The sequence below is a fragment of the Coptis chinensis genome, chromosome 5 (genome assembly GCF_015680905.1).
Source record: "Coptis chinensis isolate HL-2020 chromosome 5, ASM1568090v1, whole genome shotgun sequence".
Classification (NCBI taxonomy): Eukaryota; Viridiplantae; Streptophyta; class Magnoliopsida; order Ranunculales; family Ranunculaceae; genus Coptis; species Coptis chinensis.
In genome coordinates this window covers 66,133,670-66,154,603 of record NC_141460.1, presented here as the reverse complement: position 1 = coordinate 66,154,603, position 20,934 = coordinate 66,133,670, and the positions used below count along the sequence as shown (strand labels likewise).

Here is a 20,934-nt window from a genome sequence, read left to right as displayed (position 1 = left end):
TATCTTTGAGATGTGGTATGCGTTTAATTCTGCTTTATATTATTATATGTTGTTAATAGTTGTTTAACGAGTTGGGCATGTTAGTATAGGTTATAGTTGATATTTAGAATTTGTCTGAAGTTGAATTGAGTTCAAATACAAATTATCTGTGTAGTGGAGAAATCGATTGGTATTGGTATAAACCCCAATAATACATAACACAAATTACTTCTAAAACTAAAAGACAACTCATTAAACATTAAAGAAGACTTTGCATAACTTTTCACATGGGACTAATTCTAGTAACGAAAGGGGAAAATAAAATAAAATAAATACTCCACGCTCACTGATCGAGTTCCTCATTTCTCTCATTCTCCCCTCTATGCATACTGTTCACACCATTCTGCTACCATATGGATAAATGTGCCATGGAGCAAAGACTACAATCATGTCGCTGAAAAATTATGGCAATTTAACTTGGTACCTACAAACAAACCACATACACATGATTTTTTTAGACTTGATACATTTAGCATATTGTTTACAAAAGAGATGGTTCTCAAAATAAAATAATCTCTATTCTTATTTTTCAGTATCCACGCTATCATCAAAAAAAATAAAAACTATCATAAAAACTATCATAACATATATATGGATGAAAAAATGGTTGTTTAGTACCATGAACTTTGCTGGTTTTATCAATTTGGGCCAAGAACTTTTTTTTTTTAGCAAATTGGGCCATGACCTTTCTTTTTTTTGTATCAGTTTGGGACACCGTTACCATTCCGTTACTTCACTAGCAGGGCAAAAGTAACAATTTCCGACGAAGAAGCAGGCAACTCATTCAGGGGCCAGGGGGGCAGAAGCAAGTTGGGGCTACGGAGCTGGTAGTAGTGGTTGGTTTACACGCACCTCCGAGCTTGAGGTTTTTTTCTCCTGACGACACCATCATGTTCGGTGCGTTTTCTACATCAACAAGAGCATAAATGACTGCCAAAAAGAGACCTACTTCCCACCCGACCCTTTGTAATAAAAAGGAGAGTCCTTTACCTAGGAAAAGGGATTCAATTTTGATAAAAAGAAGATGGAAATCAAAACCGATCATGAGACAAAAAGAATAACAAAAAAACGACTACAGTAGTTAATAAGAGAAAAGAAGAAATGATTCTACGGTTCTTTAGACATGAAAGAAAGAAAGAAACAATGAGTGTAGCTTCTTTTGTGAGCAAAGAGTTGGGGATCAAATGCTCTCAAGCAAAGAAACATCATTAAGCACATATTATTTTGAAAGGAGGGTTTATCAAACGTTTTTAATCAGCAGCACGTGGCAATCATGCCAATTTCGTTGTTTTGATCATGATGCTATGAAATCTTTGTACTTTGACTATTTCCAACTTTCTATTTTGGTCAATTTCAAAATTTAAAGTGTGATTTTACGATTACGACATTATGACATCATCATGCCACATCAGCTGTTTCTAGGTGTCAATTACAACAGTGCCACATAAGCTTCTGTTAAGCCACATTTGCATCCGTTAGTACACATCAGCATTTGAAGTAACGGAAACACACCAGTGGCCTAATGTGATAGATTTTGCAAAGGTCATGGCCTAATTTGCTCAAAAAAAAAAATTTTGGCCCAAAGTGATAAAACCAGCAAAGTTCATAGTACAAAACGTCTATTTTTTCTATATAGATACAACATATTCTTTAATTTCTAAACCAATAAAAGTAACATTCTTTAATTTCTCACTCACCTTTTCTCATTGGTATCGATGTCTTTAGAGAAGAACTTTTGGGTATACGACATTTGTGGTACAATTTCTTGCATTAGGTGGAAGAAAAATGGATATTCTTTTTGAAGAAGTACATCTAGACATGGCCACATAGAGTTTACCCATGACTGAAAACCGGTGTCCTCAAATCAATGCCAACATATTTCACTGACTGGCCTTGCGACTTATTAATTGTTATGGCATAAGCTAGTAGAACAAGGAATTGTCGCCTTGATAGTTTGAAAGGCAACTCTAAATTTGAGGGAGCCAGAGATATTCTTGGGATGAGTACCAGATTTCCAGCTTTCTCTCCAGTCAAAATTTTGGCTTGAAAAACTTTACTCGCACATTGAAGCACTATAAGTCGTGTCCCGTTGCAAAGGCCATCTTTAGGTGCTATGTTCCTGAGCAACATTATAGGGCATCCAGGTTTTAACTTGAGATTGAAAGGTGGTAAGCTAGAAGGGTCGAGGGAGTTCAGAAACTCAGTGGGATAGTGAGCCCCACTTGGATTATCAATATCATATTCGATGATTTTATCTGCAGCCAAATACTCAAGCACTTTACCAGGGAACAAATTCAGGGCAACCTCATTAATTGCACTCACATCATCATTACGGGCAGCAAGAATAGTACGATAAGTTAAGAAATTTGGAGACGGTGTGTCCATAACATCCAATTGGGGATAGACAGAGAAGATGAGTTCTTGGATATTGGTACACTTGCGTATTCCATTCGGCAATTGTACACATTCATTGGGATTCGAACCAATCTAAATAAATCAAAGCAAAAAATGAATTCATTAGTTTCTAAAATAGTTCATTTATATATGGAACTAATGGAGAAAAAAAAACATTCTAATTAGAAGGCAAGGCATTCCAACAAAAATCGGGCGACCGACATTCTTGGACACCATTTCCAACCAAAAAATAGCTTGGGCTTGGACATTCTTGGACTTTGCCATTTATAGCCGCTTTAATGTTGGCTCAATACTCAAATAACATCACCAAGTACAAAACTTCATTTAAAATAACTCCAAAGGCCAAAGCCTATATTAAAGCTCGTTTAAATAAACGAAAGTTGATGTGAAACCAACAAATTTCTAGTATCAAGTACAAAACGGTAAATAACAAAGGAAAGAGCGGTGAGTGATGTACCAACAAATTTTTATCGAAAATCACGGTGTTTGTCGAAAATCACCACCAAGAATTGTAGTGATACCACCAAATATCTTCTTGTTTCCACAAATATCTTGAAGTGTTCTATCCACAGCCTCAACACAGTATCTATGTTGCATGGGCACCTCGTCCCAAACAATTAATTTTGTTTCTTTAAATAGGTCAACAAGGTTAGAATGTTTAGTGAAGCCACAAAAAGTGGTATCCATCACATCAATTGGAATTTTAAATGTAGAATGAGCAGTGCATCCACTAGACAATAACAGAGATGCAATTTATGATGATGCCACCATGATGGTAATAATACCCATGCTGCGGCAGGCCTTTGCAATTGTATTATACAAAAAAGTTTTCCCTGTACCAGCTGCTCCATTCAAAAAGAAAAGTTTGCCCTTGTCACCAAATACTGAATCAGTCACAGCAGTGTAAGCATGAAGTTGTTCGTCATTAAGATGGCTCACATCAACTGCAGCCTCTTCTCCTATGCCTTCATGCTAAAGTTGGTGTTGCTCCCAAATGAGCCTATTGCCATCAATTTTGCTCCAATCCTCTTTTGGCTTTGGCATGGGTGGAAAATTTTCCAATATCTTCCCAGATTCTAAAAGGACTTGTTCCACCAGATATAAGTCGTAATCTGTTATTTGCTCATCAGTTGGATCTGGGATGTCGTGCTTTGTTCAAAGCCAGTGTCCAAGATCATCACATATACTCGATGCAAATTTACTCCAAAGTAGATATGGTCGTAACGGATGACACTCTAAAAGAATTACACAAAATAACCTCCGCAGTTGATATCTAGTTTTCATTATCGCCGCCTCTTCTAGGCATTGTATCCACTCATCATCAGCTTCCAACAGCCCACGGGCAATATATGCTTCTTTGTATATGTTGTACATGGTATCACCGACTTTATAAAGATATGCAAAGGAGGTAGGCCCTTTTACAACAGTAAGTAGTAAGCGTAGATAAAACCGCTCCCCAGCATTAGGGCTTGCAAAATACATCCTACCAATGGAAGGTCCCTGAGTCCTAGGAGTCCACTCTTGAGAGTCTTTGTTGAAAACATAATGTCGTGGAAATTCTTGATAGGTATATGCGCGTGTATCTGGATCTTCAGCACAACGCTTAAATAAAGTTGTCAGTGTTGAAGTTTGGTCTCTGGCTCGGGCAAGAATTGCATCCATGGGCTCTTTGCTATTGAAAACAACCCTATGCATACCTTCCAAATGAAGCGCCAATCGTTGGACACTTGAAAACTCTTTATGCATTGGATTCTGAAATAGATGCCATGCAGCTTCTATTGGTCCAATGTACCTTGCATCGATATATTGCTGAATCTCATAATTTGTTCCTGCTGCCACCACTGTTGCTTTGTCATAGCCTTTGTAGATGTACTTGTTAATATATTTAATAGCTTAACACGATGCACAAACTTCAACATTGATATGGCAATCAAACATTTCAGACAGATATGCATTGTAGGGAACAACATCTCCATTATCAACTTTAACCATTTTATTCTTCCTCTTCACAAAATATTTCTTGCCAGTGTCGAGCCTTCGGTAAATGGAGTACCCTTTTTTATCCATAATTGTTTCCTCCACAAACTCTTTTGGATAGCTTTTGGTGCATCGACCATTTTCCATACATGAAGCACTCGGATCTCGATCACCACAAAGGCCATGAACCATGCACTTCTTGACTGTTTCAAACAATGCAGGGTGGGTGTCGGGGTCTGGGAATTCAGCATATACAAATTTATCCACTTGCTCACTGTTTCGGATCTTGTCATCATGCGCAAGAAATAAAAGGCAATATATGTGTGGAAGACCGCACTTCTGAAATTCAATGGTATAGACATATGCAACCACCCGACCGAAGATATCATTCTTCAAAATTTCTTTTATAATTGCTTTTCATTTCAGCTCGAATACCCGTGCAACTATTTCAGGCCGAAGTGTCGAAGTTTGGTGTTCCTTGAGCGCATCTTTAATTTCCTGCCAATTAGGGTTTGCAGTCACCGTAAGAAAAATATATGGGTGCTTATAGTGTCGGGTGATAGCCATTGAATCCTGAAAAATCTTGTACATGTGCCTTGGACTTCTAGCATGCGAGGAAGGCAAAATGAACCGTTGGCCAATTTGATCGGGACTTAATCCCTCAAGTGCAACATCTGTCAAGCACTTGTACACATCCGAACGGATGGTGTCTTGATTTAGTCTAATGTATCGCAGCCGGTTCTATTCATATGCAGCCCAAACATCAACCAAAAATTCATGCAACAATTTATACCCCAGCAAGATAGATGAGTACTCCGTGGGTCATTCAAACAAACGGTAGGCGCAATACAATAATTGGGTGAGTCTTGCATTGCTTGGAGCATTTCTCTTGGCGTCCCACAACTTCAAATCAGGTGACCAACCCAAATCCCCATAAGGAAACAGAAGAACATAATGCAAAGGCAAATAAGCGGGATGACATTCGCTTATCCGTTCCAACTCATGCCCTCCTCTCAAGCGAAGTACAATATCACGCATGGCATCAACCTTACTCCCATCTCCAGGCAATATCACTGCGATCTCATCAGTTGTCGGAATATTGTACCTTCGTCTATCTGAACGCGGATCATAGTGTAGATGGACTAGAATATTGTTATTCTCATAAGCATTTTCAGTTAAAACCTTAAATGCTTGCTTATAGATGTCACAAAATTTGTGGGTCTGCAGAAGAGTTTCTTGTACAGTTTTCAACACTTCCCTTGACAAATTTGGGTTGCGATTGTGGCGGTGATCCAAAGCAGCTAGGGGATCATAAATATAAAGTTGTGAAAACTTAGGTTCCATCCCCGGATCAGGCAACAATGAACCGATTTGGTGCCGCAACTCCCCATGAACAGTGAATGAGGTAGGACCACGTCCATGTAACACACGATCGTTAAATTTACAACCAAGACTGGTAAAGGCATTACACACATTGTATTGCCGAATCTGCTCACGGAATAATCTTACACATTTATTAGATCTTTCGAATAAAGATTTAAGTGTCAGAGGCAGTGGAGAAAGAAGCGGTAGCTTAACTTTTCCTTGTAAACAGTAAGTTCCAAATAAAGGTCGGTTGCGCCTTGATTTTGATAACTGTTCATCTTTCTAATGAAGGGCCAAAAAAAAATGGACAGAGAACATCCATCTTTCCCAGAAAGTGGCGGCAATTTGGAACAGGAAGCACATAGCCTCTATAAGGATTAAGAATTTCTTCTTCATTTTCATCAAATCCAGTCATATCATGATCACTGCAAAAATAGACCTATGATATATCACGTTTTACGGTATGTTGAAACCTAACATAAGAGTGAGAATTTAAGTACTTGACTTACATAGTGTTATCCTCACAACTTTGCATTGTGACATCTTCCGTGGTAAATGAAGAGGACCCAACTTCGTACGTTGACCTCGTCTTCTTAAAGGAATCTGATATGTAATCAGACATAACGTCTTTTTCTCTCCGTCTCTGATTTTGTTATGCTATAGTCCTTTGATCGATATCTTTTTCTCTTCGAAGACGTTATGCAATAGATCTCCGATTAGGAGATGCAATAGAGCTTTGACTGGGAGGCACAATAGATAAGAGATTGAGAGGCGCAGTAGATCTTCAATTATGAGAAATAACATATAACACATTAGGAGCCGCGGGAGATCGTCGATTAGGAGGCACAACAGATAACCTATTAAGAGTCGCGGGAGATCTTCGATTATGAGGCACGACAGATAACCTATTAAGAACCGTGGGAGATTTTTGATTATGAGGCACAACAGATAACCTATTAGGAGCCGCATTAGATCTTCGATTAGGAGGCACAACAACAGATAACCTATTCAGAGCCGCATTAGATATTTGATTAGGAGGCACAACAAATAAAATATTGGGAGTCGCAGTTGATCTTCGATGTGGAGGCACATATACCAGATTGGGAGGTTCAATAGGATGACATGCTATGGAATTGTCTGGGTGAACTAATGATTCCCTTCCTCTCTCTTCCATGCGCTCTTTAACCATGATTGCCTAAGAAGTGTCAATTCGCAAAAATTTGGAAACACGCAAAGTTAAAGAATCAAAACGGAGCTCTAATCAAAGAGCACGGTGAAGACTCAAAGTAGTAAATAGTATAACACCTAATTGAAAAGCACTGAAATGCATTGACTTTTAGATATATTTAGGAATTAACATAGAAAATTCTAATTCAATTAAGTCTATTTTTCAGCTTTTGTTCTTTTGTTTAAAGTGGCTTTAGTATACCTTTCATTTTATTTACATTCTCCACTATCGATGGTTTCTAGTCTGAACTAAAGGCTTAAATACAGAAATATGCAACGTACTTAGGTCCTATTAACACTTGTATCAACATATAATTTTTTTTCACAAACGTATCAATGTACTATGCCCGATTTAACAAAAATAGCAATCCGTTAAGTTCCGTCAGTTAAGTGATGATGTGTCATTATTTTTTCAATTTCGTTTTATTTGTATTTTCCACTTGGCATGCCACATCAGCATTTTCTACCAACTCAGCATTTCCACCTCAGCACTACCAACTCAGCATTTTCGTTTTTTTTAAGTGACTGAAAAATAAATAAATTAATTTTTTTTAATTAATAAATATATAAAAAAATAATAAATTAATAATTATATAAAAAATAAAGAAATATATAAATAATATATTCTTTTATTTATTATATATATTTGAAAATTATAAAAAAAACTATAAATAATAAAAAAATATTATAATATAAAATATATATTATTTTATAGTAAAATAATATATAAATAATATATTATTTTATTTATTATATATATTTGAAAAATATAAAAAAAAAAACTATAAATTATAAAAAAAAAAATATTATAATATAAAAAAAAAAGTAAAAATATATATATATAAATAAAGAAATATATAAATAATATATTACTTTTATTTATTATATATATTTGAAAATAATAAAAAAAAAAAATAATAAAAAAAAATAATAAAATATATATTATTTTATAATAAAATAATATATAAATTATATTATTTTATTTATTAGATATATTTGAAAATTATAAAAAAATATATAAATTATAAAAAAAATATTATAATATATATAAAGAAATATATAAATAATATATTATTTTATTTATTATATATATTTTAAAATTATCAAAAACTAAAAATAATAATAAAAATATATATTATTTTATAATAAAGAAATATATAAATAATATATTATTTTATTTATTATATATATTTGAAAATTATAAAAAAAAAAACTATAAATTATAAAAAAAAAGATTATAATATAAAAAAAATAAAAAAAAAAATAAAATAAAGAAATATATAAATAATTTTTTATTATATATATATAAATATTTTTCTTTTTTATATTATAATTTTTTTATTATTTATATATTTTTTATAATTTTCAAATATATATAATAAATAAAGTAATATATTATTTATATATTTCTTTATTTATATATCTTTTTTTTTTATATTATAATCTTTTTTTATAATATTCAAATATATATAATAAATAAAATAATATGTTTTTATATATTTTTTTATTTTTTATATAATTATTTTATTATTATTATATAATTATTAATTTATTTTTTTTTTATATTTATTAATTCAAAAAAAATTATTAATTTATTTTTCAGTCACTTAAAAAAAAAAAAAAAAAAAAACAACAACAACAACAACAACAACAACGAAAATGCTGAGTTGGTAAAAAATGCTGATGTGGCATGCAAAGTGGAAAATACAAATAAAACGAAATTGAAAAAATAATGACACATCATCACTTAACTGACGGAACTTAACGGATTGCTATTTTTGTTAAAATGGGCATAGTACATTAATACGTTTGTGAAAAAAAAAAATCTATGTTGATACAAGTGTTAATAGGACCTAAGTACGTTACATATTTCTGTATTTAAGCCCTGAACTAAATAAGTCTACTTTTTAGCTTTTGTCATTTTATTTACATTCTCCACTATCAAAGAAATGGAAGAAAAGAGGAAATAGTCATAAGAATTAAAAAGAAGAATTCGAAAGCATTACAACGCCATTAAACAACCCCAGCACAAAGTTTAAAAAAATGGTTCACATTTCTTTGATACACATTTCTTAATTCGAAAAGAAAAAACAAATAAGCTAGGGGGTTCAATAAAATTCGAAAAAAAAAAGCATAAGCTAGAGGGTTCAATAAATCACCTTAAACGGCTTTAGATCTCTCGAAACAGTTGCGGAACAGCAACGACGCCAGCTTCGATCTCTCGGAAGTTGTCTCCACCTCCATCAACGACGCTAGCACGAAGCTAAAAAATGGTACACATTTCTTTGATACCAATTTCGTAATTTGAAAAGAAAAAACAAATAAGCTAGAGGGTTCAATAAAATTCACCTTAAACGGCTTTAGATCATCAAAGTATCAAACCAAACAGTAGCAATAGATTATAGAAGTGGAGTTATGGTCGTCCAATCCACTATCAACTTGACTGTTCCAAGGGTCGTCCACTCCTAAACTGGATTCCAAGTAACAGAGGATTCCAGAGTTCACCAAGAAGCAATTAATGGCAGTTGAATTGGTAGTCTCTCCATTTCTTCAAGTACTATTTGACAACCTCAGCTCATTGATCCAAAACGAAGTTGGTCATGAAGAGATGAAGAAACTTTCCAACACGTTATCAGGAACTCAAGATATCCTTGAAGATGCAGAGGAGAAGCAGCTGACGGAAAAGGCGATCAATAATTGGTTAAGGAAACTTAAGGATGCTATTTATGATGCCGATGATGTACGTTCTGGATGAGTGGGCAACTAAATCAATGGATTTAGAGTACATCATGAGGTCTGGAGGCTATATTAAGCAAGTCTGTGACTCTTTCTTATCTCGAGGTTGATCGGCCACTCAGTAGTCGTTAGATCATGTTCAAAATGATCGGGACCGTCCTTTATTATAATTTTGTCCTTTAGTGCGAAAAAAAAACCCTATCTTATCAGATAGATAGAAAACTAACTATCTAATAATCACGTAGCTAGAACTTGAAATATTGCTTACTACACACTACAATGACTACATAGTAAACTGATCGGTGACGAGCTCAGTTAAGTTGGAATGATTCTTTCTAAGTGTAAAGGCCTGATCACACACGTTCTATAATAAAATTTCAGGGAGCAACTCTAGAGGACAAATCGGCCGAAAGAGGAACTCTAGAGGACACGTTATTTTTGCAATCACTCAGAAGGACCGGGTGAATGAAAGTTCAAGTTTACCCTTAACGCGAAATAAGAACGGCTCGGGTAGATGAAAGGTCAAGTATACCCCTGAAGAAAAAAAATAAATGGCCCAACCCAATTGAAACAACCCGGTTATGAACATTGATTGTTCATACCCAGAATAGGTATGAACAATGATTTTTCATACCTATCCATGTATGAACAATAGCTATAAACATTGATTGTTCATACCCCCATTTATAAACATTAATTAGTTATGAACAATGAGTGTTCATACCTATTTGAGCTATGAACAAGCATTGTTCATACCTATCCATGTATGAACATTGATCCAGTTATGAACATTGATTGTTCTTTTGTTCATACCTACCCATGCTGAACATCAGCTATGAACATTGATTGTGGCTATGAAACCATAAACCCAAAACAAATATGAATAATAAATGTTCATACCCCAAATTATGAACATTAGCTATGAACAATAGGTATGAACAAAACATATATAAACAATAAATGTTTACACCCAAAACAGATATGAACATTGATTGTTCATACCCAAAACATATATGAACAATAAATGTTCATACCCAAAATATATATGAACATTGATTGTTCATACCTACTTAAAAAAAACATGAACCAAAAACAGATATGAACATTGATTGTTCATACCAAAAACATATATGAACAATAAATGTTCATACCCAAAATATATATGAACATTGATTGTTCATACCCAAAACAGATATGAAAAATACGTGTTCATACCAACAAAAAAACATAGACCCAAAGCAGATATGAACAATAAATGTTTATACCCAAAACAGATATGAACAATACGTGTTCATACTTAAAGTAGGTATGAACAATACGTGTTCAACAGTAAAAAATGAACAATCATTGTTTGATTAACATTAAAATTTTAGAGGATCTTGGTGGAATCAAACCACCATCACCTTTGGATATCTCCAAAGTGCTCGCCCATTTGAGCTAAAGATCCACAAGGGTTTAATTTAAAAAATAAATAAATAAAATGATAATGGTGTGATACTTCATCTTCAATGTCTTTGATTTTTTGGATAATGGTTGTCATCTTTGTTCAACTTCTTTAAAATAACTGGAGCTTCACACAACTTCGTCTATTTATCGACTTTGGTTTTAGGTTTTTTCTATCGTAATTTCATTTGATTAAAACAGGGAAGGGGTTTTGGGTTTTCTCTCTCGTAATTTCGTTTGATTAAAATAGGGAAGGGATTCGATTTGTAGTTTGATGAGGTGCGTCATGAATAAAAAAATCAGGTCAATTGGAGAAGAAAGGGGTTTTGGGTTTTCTCACTCGTAATTTTGTTTATTAACAGGAAAGGGTAAAAGTGGTATTTAAGAAATATAAAATAAACCAGGCCAACTTATTTTGTCCTTGAGGGTTATTAAAATAAAAAAAATAGGTCCGTGAGTTATTTCATTGATGAAAATAGTTTTGTGGATACTTCTAACTCCCAAGTCCAAACCCATTTTGATCATCTGGGCTGTGGTTCATAATGATCCGATCCAGGGAGGCATGTCGCCTGCCTGCATAGAGGAAAAACCTCTGTTTGGTTCAATGTATTTACATGCAATTGCACCTATTTCCATGTAACCACCCACAAAACAGTGTTTGGTAGCAAAATGCAAATAGGCGGTTGATGCATCAAGTTGCAATTATATACACTATATAAGTAGCTTCCATGACATCCATTTGCAGCCAAAAAAGTTGTGTAAATAGATGCAAACACAAGAGAGGTGGTTTCTCTTATATAAGATGTGAAAAAAAGTAGTAGGATAAATGCATCCTTTTGCCTTGTTTACCAAGCACAAGTAAATTGGATGCAATGCAATCAAATGCAATACAATCACATGCCATTTGCAACTATTTGTCATTTGCAACTCGGTGCACCGAACCAAACAGAGCATAAAAGGTCTCCTTTTTCGAAAACAGCACAACAACAAAGCAAAAGCACAAATTCCCCACTACCTACAAATCATCGCCAATTGGGAACAGACGAACAATGCAAGCGCGTAACGACTAACCACATATTGACTCTGGTGGATTAGAATAAATTCAACTTATTTGTTTAGAAGTTAAAACACGAAACTAGACATTAGCCACACAATTAAATATTGGGTGATATTTCTTGTAAGTTGTAAGATGTATGGAAACTCTTCGAAAATAGAAGTCAATTATTCTTTAGGCTTTAGCCATCTGCAATTAAAATGTAGTAATAAGCAAATTCCACGAAAAATTCATAGTGATTTCGTACGTAGTGCACGATGTTGCTTGCTGGCCAAAGTTGTTAGAATATTCTTGTGCGTTTGAAGCATAACATCAATCCATCAGATATATATAAAATGTATTAATTATATATTTAATTTATTAGCATGTAAGCTATTAGGTGGATAATTTTGGCTTCTCGTAAGTGTACAAAATGAAGAGTGACGGACTGACGGTTCATGCCAGTTTTTATTTTTTTTTGCATTGATTATTCTGTTGTTAACAAACTATATATTGTTTGGTGACAAATACTATCATTAATTATTATGTATTTTACTGCACCATCCAGCGAGTTGGTAATTAGCAATTAATTTTGCATGATATTATTAATGACGAAGTTTTGAAAAAAAAAATGCAATTTGCTTTGCTGACAAGAGAACTGAGAAAGTGCCATTTTCTCTTGGATTTGTAGTGAACAGCTCTTGATCATTTTCTTGTATAAAACTTAACACGGGTTGGCTTGTTGCCAAATGCCAACAACAGGCAAGACCCAAAACATAAACTCGTAATCTTTTAAGTGGAGAGATACAGTACACAAGGGCCAGCTCGTCTACGCAATCACATGGATAGGACAACCCCCTAGATGAATCACAGAACCAGTCAATTTTTCTACCATATTGATCTGTTCATATTAGCCACGCGATCATACACACCTTACAATTACCTAATTTTTCGATTACATTTTCTTTTCGATCATAATCCACTAAAATTCTGATTGAAAATCAAACAGTCTCTTAAGCTAATCTGTTTACATTTGGCAACAAATTGCCACTCCACAGAATTATCAACAAAAAAAGCAGAAAGCAAGACTGTCCCAAATACTACTACGAATCTACCTTAAAAACTGGACCTACAAACTCAAAAAGCAAAACAGAATCCTCCAAAATGGTCAATTACAGTAGCACTATCCTAATTAAGCCAACCCAACTTAATACAAACGTAAAATCTCCTGATTATCTTCACCACAAATGTCAATTCCGTAATTACCACGCACCATCAAACCCAAATATATATCCATCAACTCTTCCACTCCATGCAAAAAACAAACACAAAACGCGGGTACTTTAAATACAAGACCTCAGACAATCATCCTCAATTTCTCCAAAAACAAGCTCCATCCTCAAAACTCATACATGTTTCCATAAACAAAAGCAAAAAAAATGGTGGAACTACTTACTGGTTTTTCATTACTTGTCCAACAATTCAAAGCTTTGTATAAAAAAAACATAATCTTATCATGGAGAAACAAAAGATCAACGTTTTTACAAATATTCTCATCATTTTTTTTCATTTTTTTAATATTTGCAATTGATAAAGCTATTAATTCAAGTTTATCATCAACTACTTCTTATAAAAACATTCCTGATCCTAAACCTTTGGTTTTTCCACCTATTCCACCTTGTGAGGACAAGTTTTTTATTAAGAGACCTTGTTTTGATTTTGTTTATAGTGGAAGTGGTAGGAGGATTGAATCTATTGTGGAAAGGATTAGGTTGAATAATCCTGGGAGAGTTATTCCTGCTGATAAGGTATAATTTTTATTCAATTTTGTGCTTTTTTATTGATTGGATTTGTGTGCTTTGGGGGTTGATTTGTTTTTTTGTGTGAAAAGATTGGATTTTTATTGTTTGTTTATTGATTTGATTTGTGAATTTTGGGGATTGATTTTATGTTTGATTGAAAAAGGGCTTAATTGAAGACCAGTTGTTTATTTTAAGAGAAATTTTGTGCTGGAATAGATACAGGTTGACTGAATTTAGGGAATTGTTGTTGGTTGATTTGGAAGCTCTTGGTTTTGATGTATGTAGAAATTGAGAAATCCAAGCTAATATATCTTGAAATTGTATCTGTTTGTTTTTGTCTTGATTCATTGATTCATGAGTGATGATAGAATGGAGGATTGGGGATTTAGTCCTGTGAAAATTTGTGTCACTAAAGTCAGTGGAGGTAAATAGGTTCACATGGGATGAGATGATGACTGATTGCGTTCAGGATTCGTCCAGAAAAGAAAAGGCCGAAAAGGCCAATAGAACAGGGAAAAGTTGGGAGAGAGTAAATAGATAGTAGAACCATTCACACATTGTTTCTTTAAATCTGCAATTGTTGTCTACTGATGCAAACTTTAGATTTGAGAGTCTTGATAAATCTAGCTTTACATTGTGGTTGACACATGATAGAAACACCAAGAAGTTGATGAAAATGAGAAGGGAGAAATGGGAAGAGTATATTTTTGGAACCCTCAAAAGAGCAAAAACACATGAGACTCTAGCGAAAAGTCATTTGCAAGAAAGAGATACAAGAGGGTTTCAGAGACCTCCCTAAGTGGATCTGCTGCTCATGTGATCACGTCTCATACCCAAATAAACCACTTGACGTCCTTGGATAAAGCTAACATTACATTTAAGTCAGATCAATTAGAAGGATCGGTCTAAATGTGATTTTGAGACACCATGATCCAGTGAATCAGAAAACAATAAAAATAAAATATCTCTTACGGGGGCTTTTCTCAGCTATCTTCTTGGGGATCTGCAATTTCTGCAATTGTTGTCTATTGATGGTCTGTAATAATTTCCCTGAAATGTACTACACTTCCAGAATATGTAATATATATGTTTTTCCTTATTATTTTAAGGATCCCAAGTTTTATGCATTAAACTTGTAATTTTCCATTTTATGTTTTCTTTGTTATTTTCCCGGTCGCCATCCCATCTCCTTTTCTTTTATTTTTTTGTTTTGTTATTCTTATAGCTAGTATTGTTACCATATGCGTTACTATGCCCTTTATATGTGCACTATGGTATTTTACAATGTGCTGTGGGTTATCTCTAGCAGCTAGCGAGTGCAACAACGAACACAAATCAATATAATCAGAGTGTAATATGAATATCGTGCTATAGTTGATGCTGATTACTGTCTCTTTTATTAATGATGTGTGAGACTTATAATTACAACTAATATATTTGCATTGGAAATGCATAGGTCAGGTCATTTCAAACACCTGATGCTGTAGATGCTTGGCTTTATAGTGATCCAATGCATTGCCCTGGGGCCCTGCACTTTGTGGAAAGAAATGCTACGGTAATAAGTTATGGTATTCAGACAAACTCTACTTCTGTACCCAAGCGAGGAAGGTATGAAGATCCTACATTTAAGTTCCAAATTCCGCTTCAAATTGCAGCAGAACGTGAGATTGCCAGGTCTCTGATTGGAGGTACTCAATAATCTTTATCTTTTCTCAGCTATCTTCTTGGGGATCTAAATGAGTCTTATTTAAGATTATTAACTTTTCATCTCTACTTATCTTCCTTTTCTTGGGGCTTCTCCTTCGTCATTGGATGACACCTATGCATGCACAGATCCAAATTTTAGCTGGGTCGTTGGATTCAAGGAATTTGCACACCCTGCAGTAAGAACTTTTTCATCTGTGGGAACTATAGGGCCAACCTTTTTCCTTGCTATTGCGATGTTTGGCTTTGTGTTCCAAATTGGTTCTTTGGTTATAGAAAAAGAACTCAAACTACGGCAGGTATTGTTTCTCTACAATATTTTTGCACCTTTTTCTTTATAAAAGACAAGAACTGCACATGTTATGTTTACCCTTTGTTCATCATTGTGTTCAACTTGCAGGCGATGTCTATAATGGGTCTTTACGAAACGTCCTACTGGTTGTCATGGCTCACATGGGAGGCATTGATCACTCTGCTCTCCTCACTTTTCACTGTTCTTTTTGGAATGATGTTTCGGTTCGACTTTTTCCTACACAACAGTTTTGCAGTACTGTTCCTTGTTTTCTTCCTTTTCCAATTGAATATGGTAAGTGTTTAACTAAGAACATAGTGTAACTGCTCTTTTACTCTTACTGAGTTACTGGTATAAAATAAAAAGTTGGATTTGTGATTTGTTTGAAATTAATACTATATCCTGTTATATAATACTAGATTGGATTCGCATTCATGTTATCAACATTCATTAGCAAAGCATCATCATCAACAACTGTTGGGTTTTCCATATTTATTGTCGGCTTTTTAACCCAGGTAAGTTCCCCTTCAGACTTTGAGGGAAAAAACGACCACATTGGACATTGATGTAAACAAACTAATGGTTGTTTTTTGTACTTGAAGCTTGTCACAGCGTTCGGATGGCCGTACAATAAATCAACCAAAAAAAAATATAAAGTCCTTTGGTCTTTATTTCCTCCTAATCTTCTTGCTAAAGCTCTTAGTCTGCTTGGATCTGCAACAGCCACTAGCGAAGATACTGGTATTAGCTGGAGTACACTGGCAAAGTGTCATAAAGATGATAATGAGTGTGTGATTACAATAGTAAGTTATACTGAGCTTGCACACGATAATACATATGATTATATGACAGCCTACCCAATAAACACATTAGCTGCTATTTTCTGTTTTTTGTGACGATGAATGCTCTTTGAAGTTGAGATATTTACATTATTATATATATGCTCTTACAGGCTGACATATATAAATGGCTTCTGGCAACATTCTGTTTGTGGATTCTTTTGGCTATTTACTTTGACAATATAATACCAAACTCATATGGTGTTAGAAAATCACTGTTTTACTTTCTGAGGCCTGGGTACTGGACAGGGAGAGGGGGAGGCAAGGTTGAAGGTAATAGAGTCTGAAATTTTAATCTTACACTCGTGAGTTACTGCAGTCCTACTTGACAACATTATATGACAAAATACTATTACTGGTATATCAGAGGGGGGCATCTGCAGCTGCACAAGTTCGATTCCTCCATTGGAGGACGTAATTCCTGATGATGAGGACGTCCGTGAAGAAGAAAGTATTGTAAAGCAACAAGTGTTGGAGGGTTCTGTTGATCCAAATGTTTCAGTTCAGATACGAGGCCTTGCAAAGACATATCCTGGCACAATCAATATTGGTTGTTGTAAATGCAGCAAGACGTCTCCTTACCATGCTCTCAAGGTAAAGAATTATTTTTCCTTGCATACTGAGAGTGCTTAAGTAAGGAAGAAACCATCATTTCTCTGTTGTCTATGAGTGTAGGCGTCAAGCCCAATTAACCCTGTATTTGATCTCAGCCATGCCAATATCTTTGTTTCCCTGTTGGAGAGTAGTAGTAGATGGGACGCTTTAAAATGTTGAAACTATCTAGTTTTCTAGCTACCTGATTCTCGGCTGTTGATTTATTGTTGTTGTCGTAGTGTGGTGAATAATTGGATATCATCTACACTGTGACCTGTATCTATACATTTATGTCAAAGCAGTTTGCAGAGTTTCTTCACACCCTAGTCTGTAAGAGCAACATAGTGTATTAAATCTTAATAAATTCTTGGAATTTAGCCATTTCTTTGGTTCCACTATTAGACATTTAGACTGCAGTAAAAGTGTACCCGTAGAATGGAGTTTCTATATAACTATTGCGGCTCATTATGATTAATGATACATTCAGGGCTTGTGGGTTAACTTTGCTAAGAATCAACTGTTTTGTCTTCTTGGGCCCAATGGAGCTGGAAAAACAACTGCGATTAATTGTCTGACTGGAATTACACCTGTAACTGCTGGAGATGGTAATCTTTTTTTTAGGTTTTCAGATGTCACGTGTCTCAGTCATACCTTCACAGTTCAATTACATTGATCCCTTCATAACATGCCTTGTTCACAGCATTGATATATGGATATTCTGTTCGAAGCTCTGTTGGTATGTCAAATATTCGAAGAATCATAGGAGTTTGCCCTCAGGTACTCCTTTCTGTCAGAGTAATTATGGTTGTATAGAATCACTTAATCAGTATTGCTTTTACGTTCAGCATTGTTCTTTAAGAAATACAGACTAATCTTACAATATTTTTGTTCTCTTATAGTTTGATATCCTGTGGGATGCCTTGTCCGGTCAAGAACACCTTCACCTTTTTGCTAGTATTAAAGGCCTGCCTCCATCTTCAATCAAATCGGTAAGTGCTATATGATACCCTAAGGTCTCATACAAACTACAATTCATTTTGTGACATTGAGATGAACCCAGAGAAGAAAATCATTTTAGTTGTCGGAGAATTTTATACCAGTGTAGTCCCAGACCACCCAATTTGAGGTCATGTTACACAAAGGGTAACTCCAAGAAGTTCTTCTTTTTATATATGAATAACGTGAAAAGCGGCATTGTAGGTTGCTGAAAATTCACTAGCGGAGGTAAGACTCGTAGAAGCAGCGAAAATGAGATCTGGGAGCTATAGTGGAGGGATGAAACGCAGGCTAAGTGTTGCAATAGCTCTTATTGGGGATCCAAAATTAGTTATCTTGGATGAGCCGGTATACGAATTATAATCTATCTTTCCCATATATGGTTTTATGTCCAATCCCGTTTTGTGATATCTCTGTTTGTTACAGACCACTGGTATGGATCCTATTACACGGCGGCATGTATGGGACATTATAGAAACTGCAAAGAAAGGGAGAGCAATTGTTTTAACAACTCACTCAATGGAGGAAGCTGACATATTAGGTGACCGTATAGCGATCATGGCAAAGGGAAGACTTCGCTGCATCGGAACCTCAATCAGGTTGAAATCACGCTTTGGAACTGGTTTTATTGCTAATGTGAGCTTCATCGGAAGCACTCCTGGACAAACGCCTAATATAAATGGTGATGCAGTTGCTTCAACTGAACCTCATCGTGAGGCCGTGAAGCAGTTCTTCAAATATGTATGTCTGATTGGCAGCGAACTATTCAATTTTGTTCAAAAGAGTAATCTGAGTATCTGACTTAATGACCTATACTTTGCAGCACTTGGAAGTCGTACCAAAAGAGGAAAACAAGGCATTCCTGACTTTTGTTATTCCTCATGAAAAAGAGGGACTATTGACGGTAAGCATGTCTCTCACTTTATGTATCAGACAACTTGCTTGAATCTATCTTAATTTCCATGCTTAGAATATTATGAGATATATTTGCTATAGAACATGACTACATCTTTAAAATCAACTGAAATACACCATCGCATTCGTTTGATAGAATCTAGTTTAGTCATTGTTTGGTACAAGTTGGTAGTTGCATGATCACAGGCTCATCTGTAATAAAATCTACTACAACATTTCCTTAAAAATTACAATTTACTAAAATTTTCTCTTGTACAAGTGTATAAGTAGCACTTTCACGCTGTATATAAAGATGGGCTTTGCTTACATTTTCTTCTTGTTCTCTCTTGCATCATGTTCCTATTGCAGAGGTTCTTTGCAGAACTTCAAGACAGAGAACGAGAGTTTGGAATTTCAGACATTCAGCTTGGTCTAACTACTCTGGAGGAAGTGTTTCTTAACATTGCAAAGAAGGCAGAGCTAGAAATTGCTGTTGCAGAGGGTATCTTGGTGACTCTGACTTTAACATCTGGTCAATCTCTTGAAGTAAGTTGATTTACTCCCATCTTGTACACAAAGGCACTGAATCTACATTGAGATAAGGGGTTGTGTACCTGATAGTTGTTTTGTAGTTGATTGTTGACTTACGGGGTTCTCTAATGAATATTCAGATACCCAAGGGAGCCCGGTTTGTTGGGATTCCAGGAACAGAGTCTGCAGAAAATCCAAGGGGACTTATGGTTGAAGTATATTGGGAACAAGACGAGGATGGTGTCCTCTGCATATCTGGACATTCACCTGAAACTCCTATACCCCCTACTGTTCAATCAACCGCATCTGCTACAACCGATTTGCAATTGGGCAGGACTGGAACAGTTCATGGGTTTGTGATTGATCCTAGTGAAGTTGAAGGTCCTAACCATCGGTAACTTTACTTGTGGAATATTTGCATTTACAAACAGCTTGCAGTTGTGTTGCATATCTAATCATTTTCCGTTACTTGTACAATGGCGAGTTGCATTTTTGTAATGCAGGTTCTATTGTGTATTTCCAAATAATGTGCACTGTTGATTCATATGAAGATTTTGTTACTAGGAAAGAGTTAAAAAGTAGGAATCCTTTTGTCTTGTTTACAAAAAAGACAAAAAGAAAAATGAACAATTGTGGACATTCTACTATAGAGTCTTAGACACAGAAGATGAAACCCATGCTGTCACTTTATCTCAATTATTTAACACTTCATATTTTAGGGATTTTATAGGTATATACGTTGGAACTAAAGATTCACCCAGAGCACAGCCAGCCCTCCCAAGGTGAGGGCTGTATATCTCGTTCACTCGTTGCTTTCACATAGTCCTTTGTAGGCTCCTTTGTGCGCTAAAGTTTTAAGTAAAAATTATAGACTATACAGTGTCAAAAGGTCCTACCATTGTTCGCTATTTGGTGACCAGTTGAAGTTTTCCAATACGTTGAAAATCCTTCAATAATAACCAAAGTTGATTTCTGAGTTCCTCGTTGCCAGCTTGGGCATACAAAATACAAAACTTTCAGCAGACTAGCAGACTTGATGTAGGTCAC

The 20,934-nt window shown here is 35.0% G+C and overlaps 3 protein-coding genes across 4 annotated transcripts; 1 reads left to right on the top strand and 2 right to left on the bottom strand.

Moving 5' to 3' along the window:
* Positions 1-1,872: 1,872 nt before the first annotated feature.
* Positions 1,873-2,424, bottom strand: LOC147498417 (uncharacterized). The gene has a single exon (XM_086563228.1). The coding sequence runs from the start codon at positions 2,422-2,424 to the stop codon at positions 1,873-1,875; it is 552 nt and encodes a 183-aa protein (XP_086419354.1).
* A 783-nt stretch (positions 2,425-3,207) lies between these two features.
* LOC147498416 (uncharacterized) lies at positions 3,208-6,418 on the bottom strand. The gene is made up of 6 exons (XM_086563227.1): positions 6,306-6,418; positions 6,149-6,221; positions 5,268-6,078; positions 4,362-4,667; positions 3,703-4,313; positions 3,208-3,426 (listed from the first exon to the last, which is right to left on the bottom strand). Exons 1-6 carry the CDS (start codon positions 6,416-6,418, stop codon positions 3,208-3,210), a joined length of 2,133 nt encoding a protein of 710 aa, XP_086419353.1.
* A 7,145-nt stretch (positions 6,419-13,563) lies between these two features.
* Positions 13,564-20,431, top strand: LOC147498415 (ABC transporter A family member 2-like). 2 transcript variants are annotated; one of them, XM_086560395.1, is made up of 16 exons: positions 13,564-14,043; positions 15,494-15,725; positions 15,871-16,040; positions 16,142-16,327; positions 16,453-16,548; positions 16,636-16,836; positions 16,986-17,145; positions 17,240-17,466; positions 17,954-18,071; positions 18,167-18,243; positions 18,366-18,455; positions 18,667-18,810; positions 18,889-19,203; positions 19,286-19,366; positions 19,726-19,902; positions 20,028-20,431. In XM_086560395.1, exons 1-16 carry the CDS (start codon positions 13,675-13,677, stop codon positions 20,283-20,285), a joined length of 2,901 nt encoding a protein of 966 aa, XP_086416521.1. In that variant the 5' UTR covers positions 13,564-13,674; the 3' UTR covers positions 20,286-20,431. The 2 variants fall into 2 exon arrangements, with proteins under 2 accessions (XP_086416521.1, XP_086416522.1); XM_086560396.1 differs by having other exon boundaries at positions 13,614-14,043; positions 15,499-15,725.
* The last annotated feature ends 503 nt before the right edge of the window (positions 20,432-20,934 follow it).

Bases quoted from the DNA above. Each gene is read 5' to 3' on its own strand.
- LOC147498417 (XM_086563228.1), bottom strand. From the start codon at position 2,424: ATGGACACACCGTCTCCAAATTTCTTAACTTATCGTACTATTCTTGCT.
- LOC147498416 (XM_086563227.1), bottom strand. From the start codon at position 6,418: ATGTCTGATTACATATCAGATTCCTTTAAGAAGACGAGGTCAACGTAC. The intron at 6,222-6,305 runs GTAAGTCAAGTA...CTATTTTTGCAG, and splicing joins AGTTGTGAGGATAACACTAT to TGATCATGATATGACTGGAT. The intron at 6,079-6,148 runs GTTCCAAATTGC...GCCCTTCATTAG, and splicing joins ATAGAGGCTATGTGCTTCCT to AAAGATGAACAGTTATCAAA.
- LOC147498415 (XM_086560395.1), top strand. From the start codon at position 13,675: ATGGTGGAACTACTTACTGGTTTTTCATTACTTGTCCAACAATTCAAA. The intron at 17,146-17,239 runs GTAATAGAGTCT...CTGGTATATCAG, and splicing joins AGGGGGAGGCAAGGTTGAAG to AGGGGGGCATCTGCAGCTGC. The intron at 19,903-20,027 runs GTAAGTTGATTT...ATGAATATTCAG, and splicing joins CATCTGGTCAATCTCTTGAA to ATACCCAAGGGAGCCCGGTT.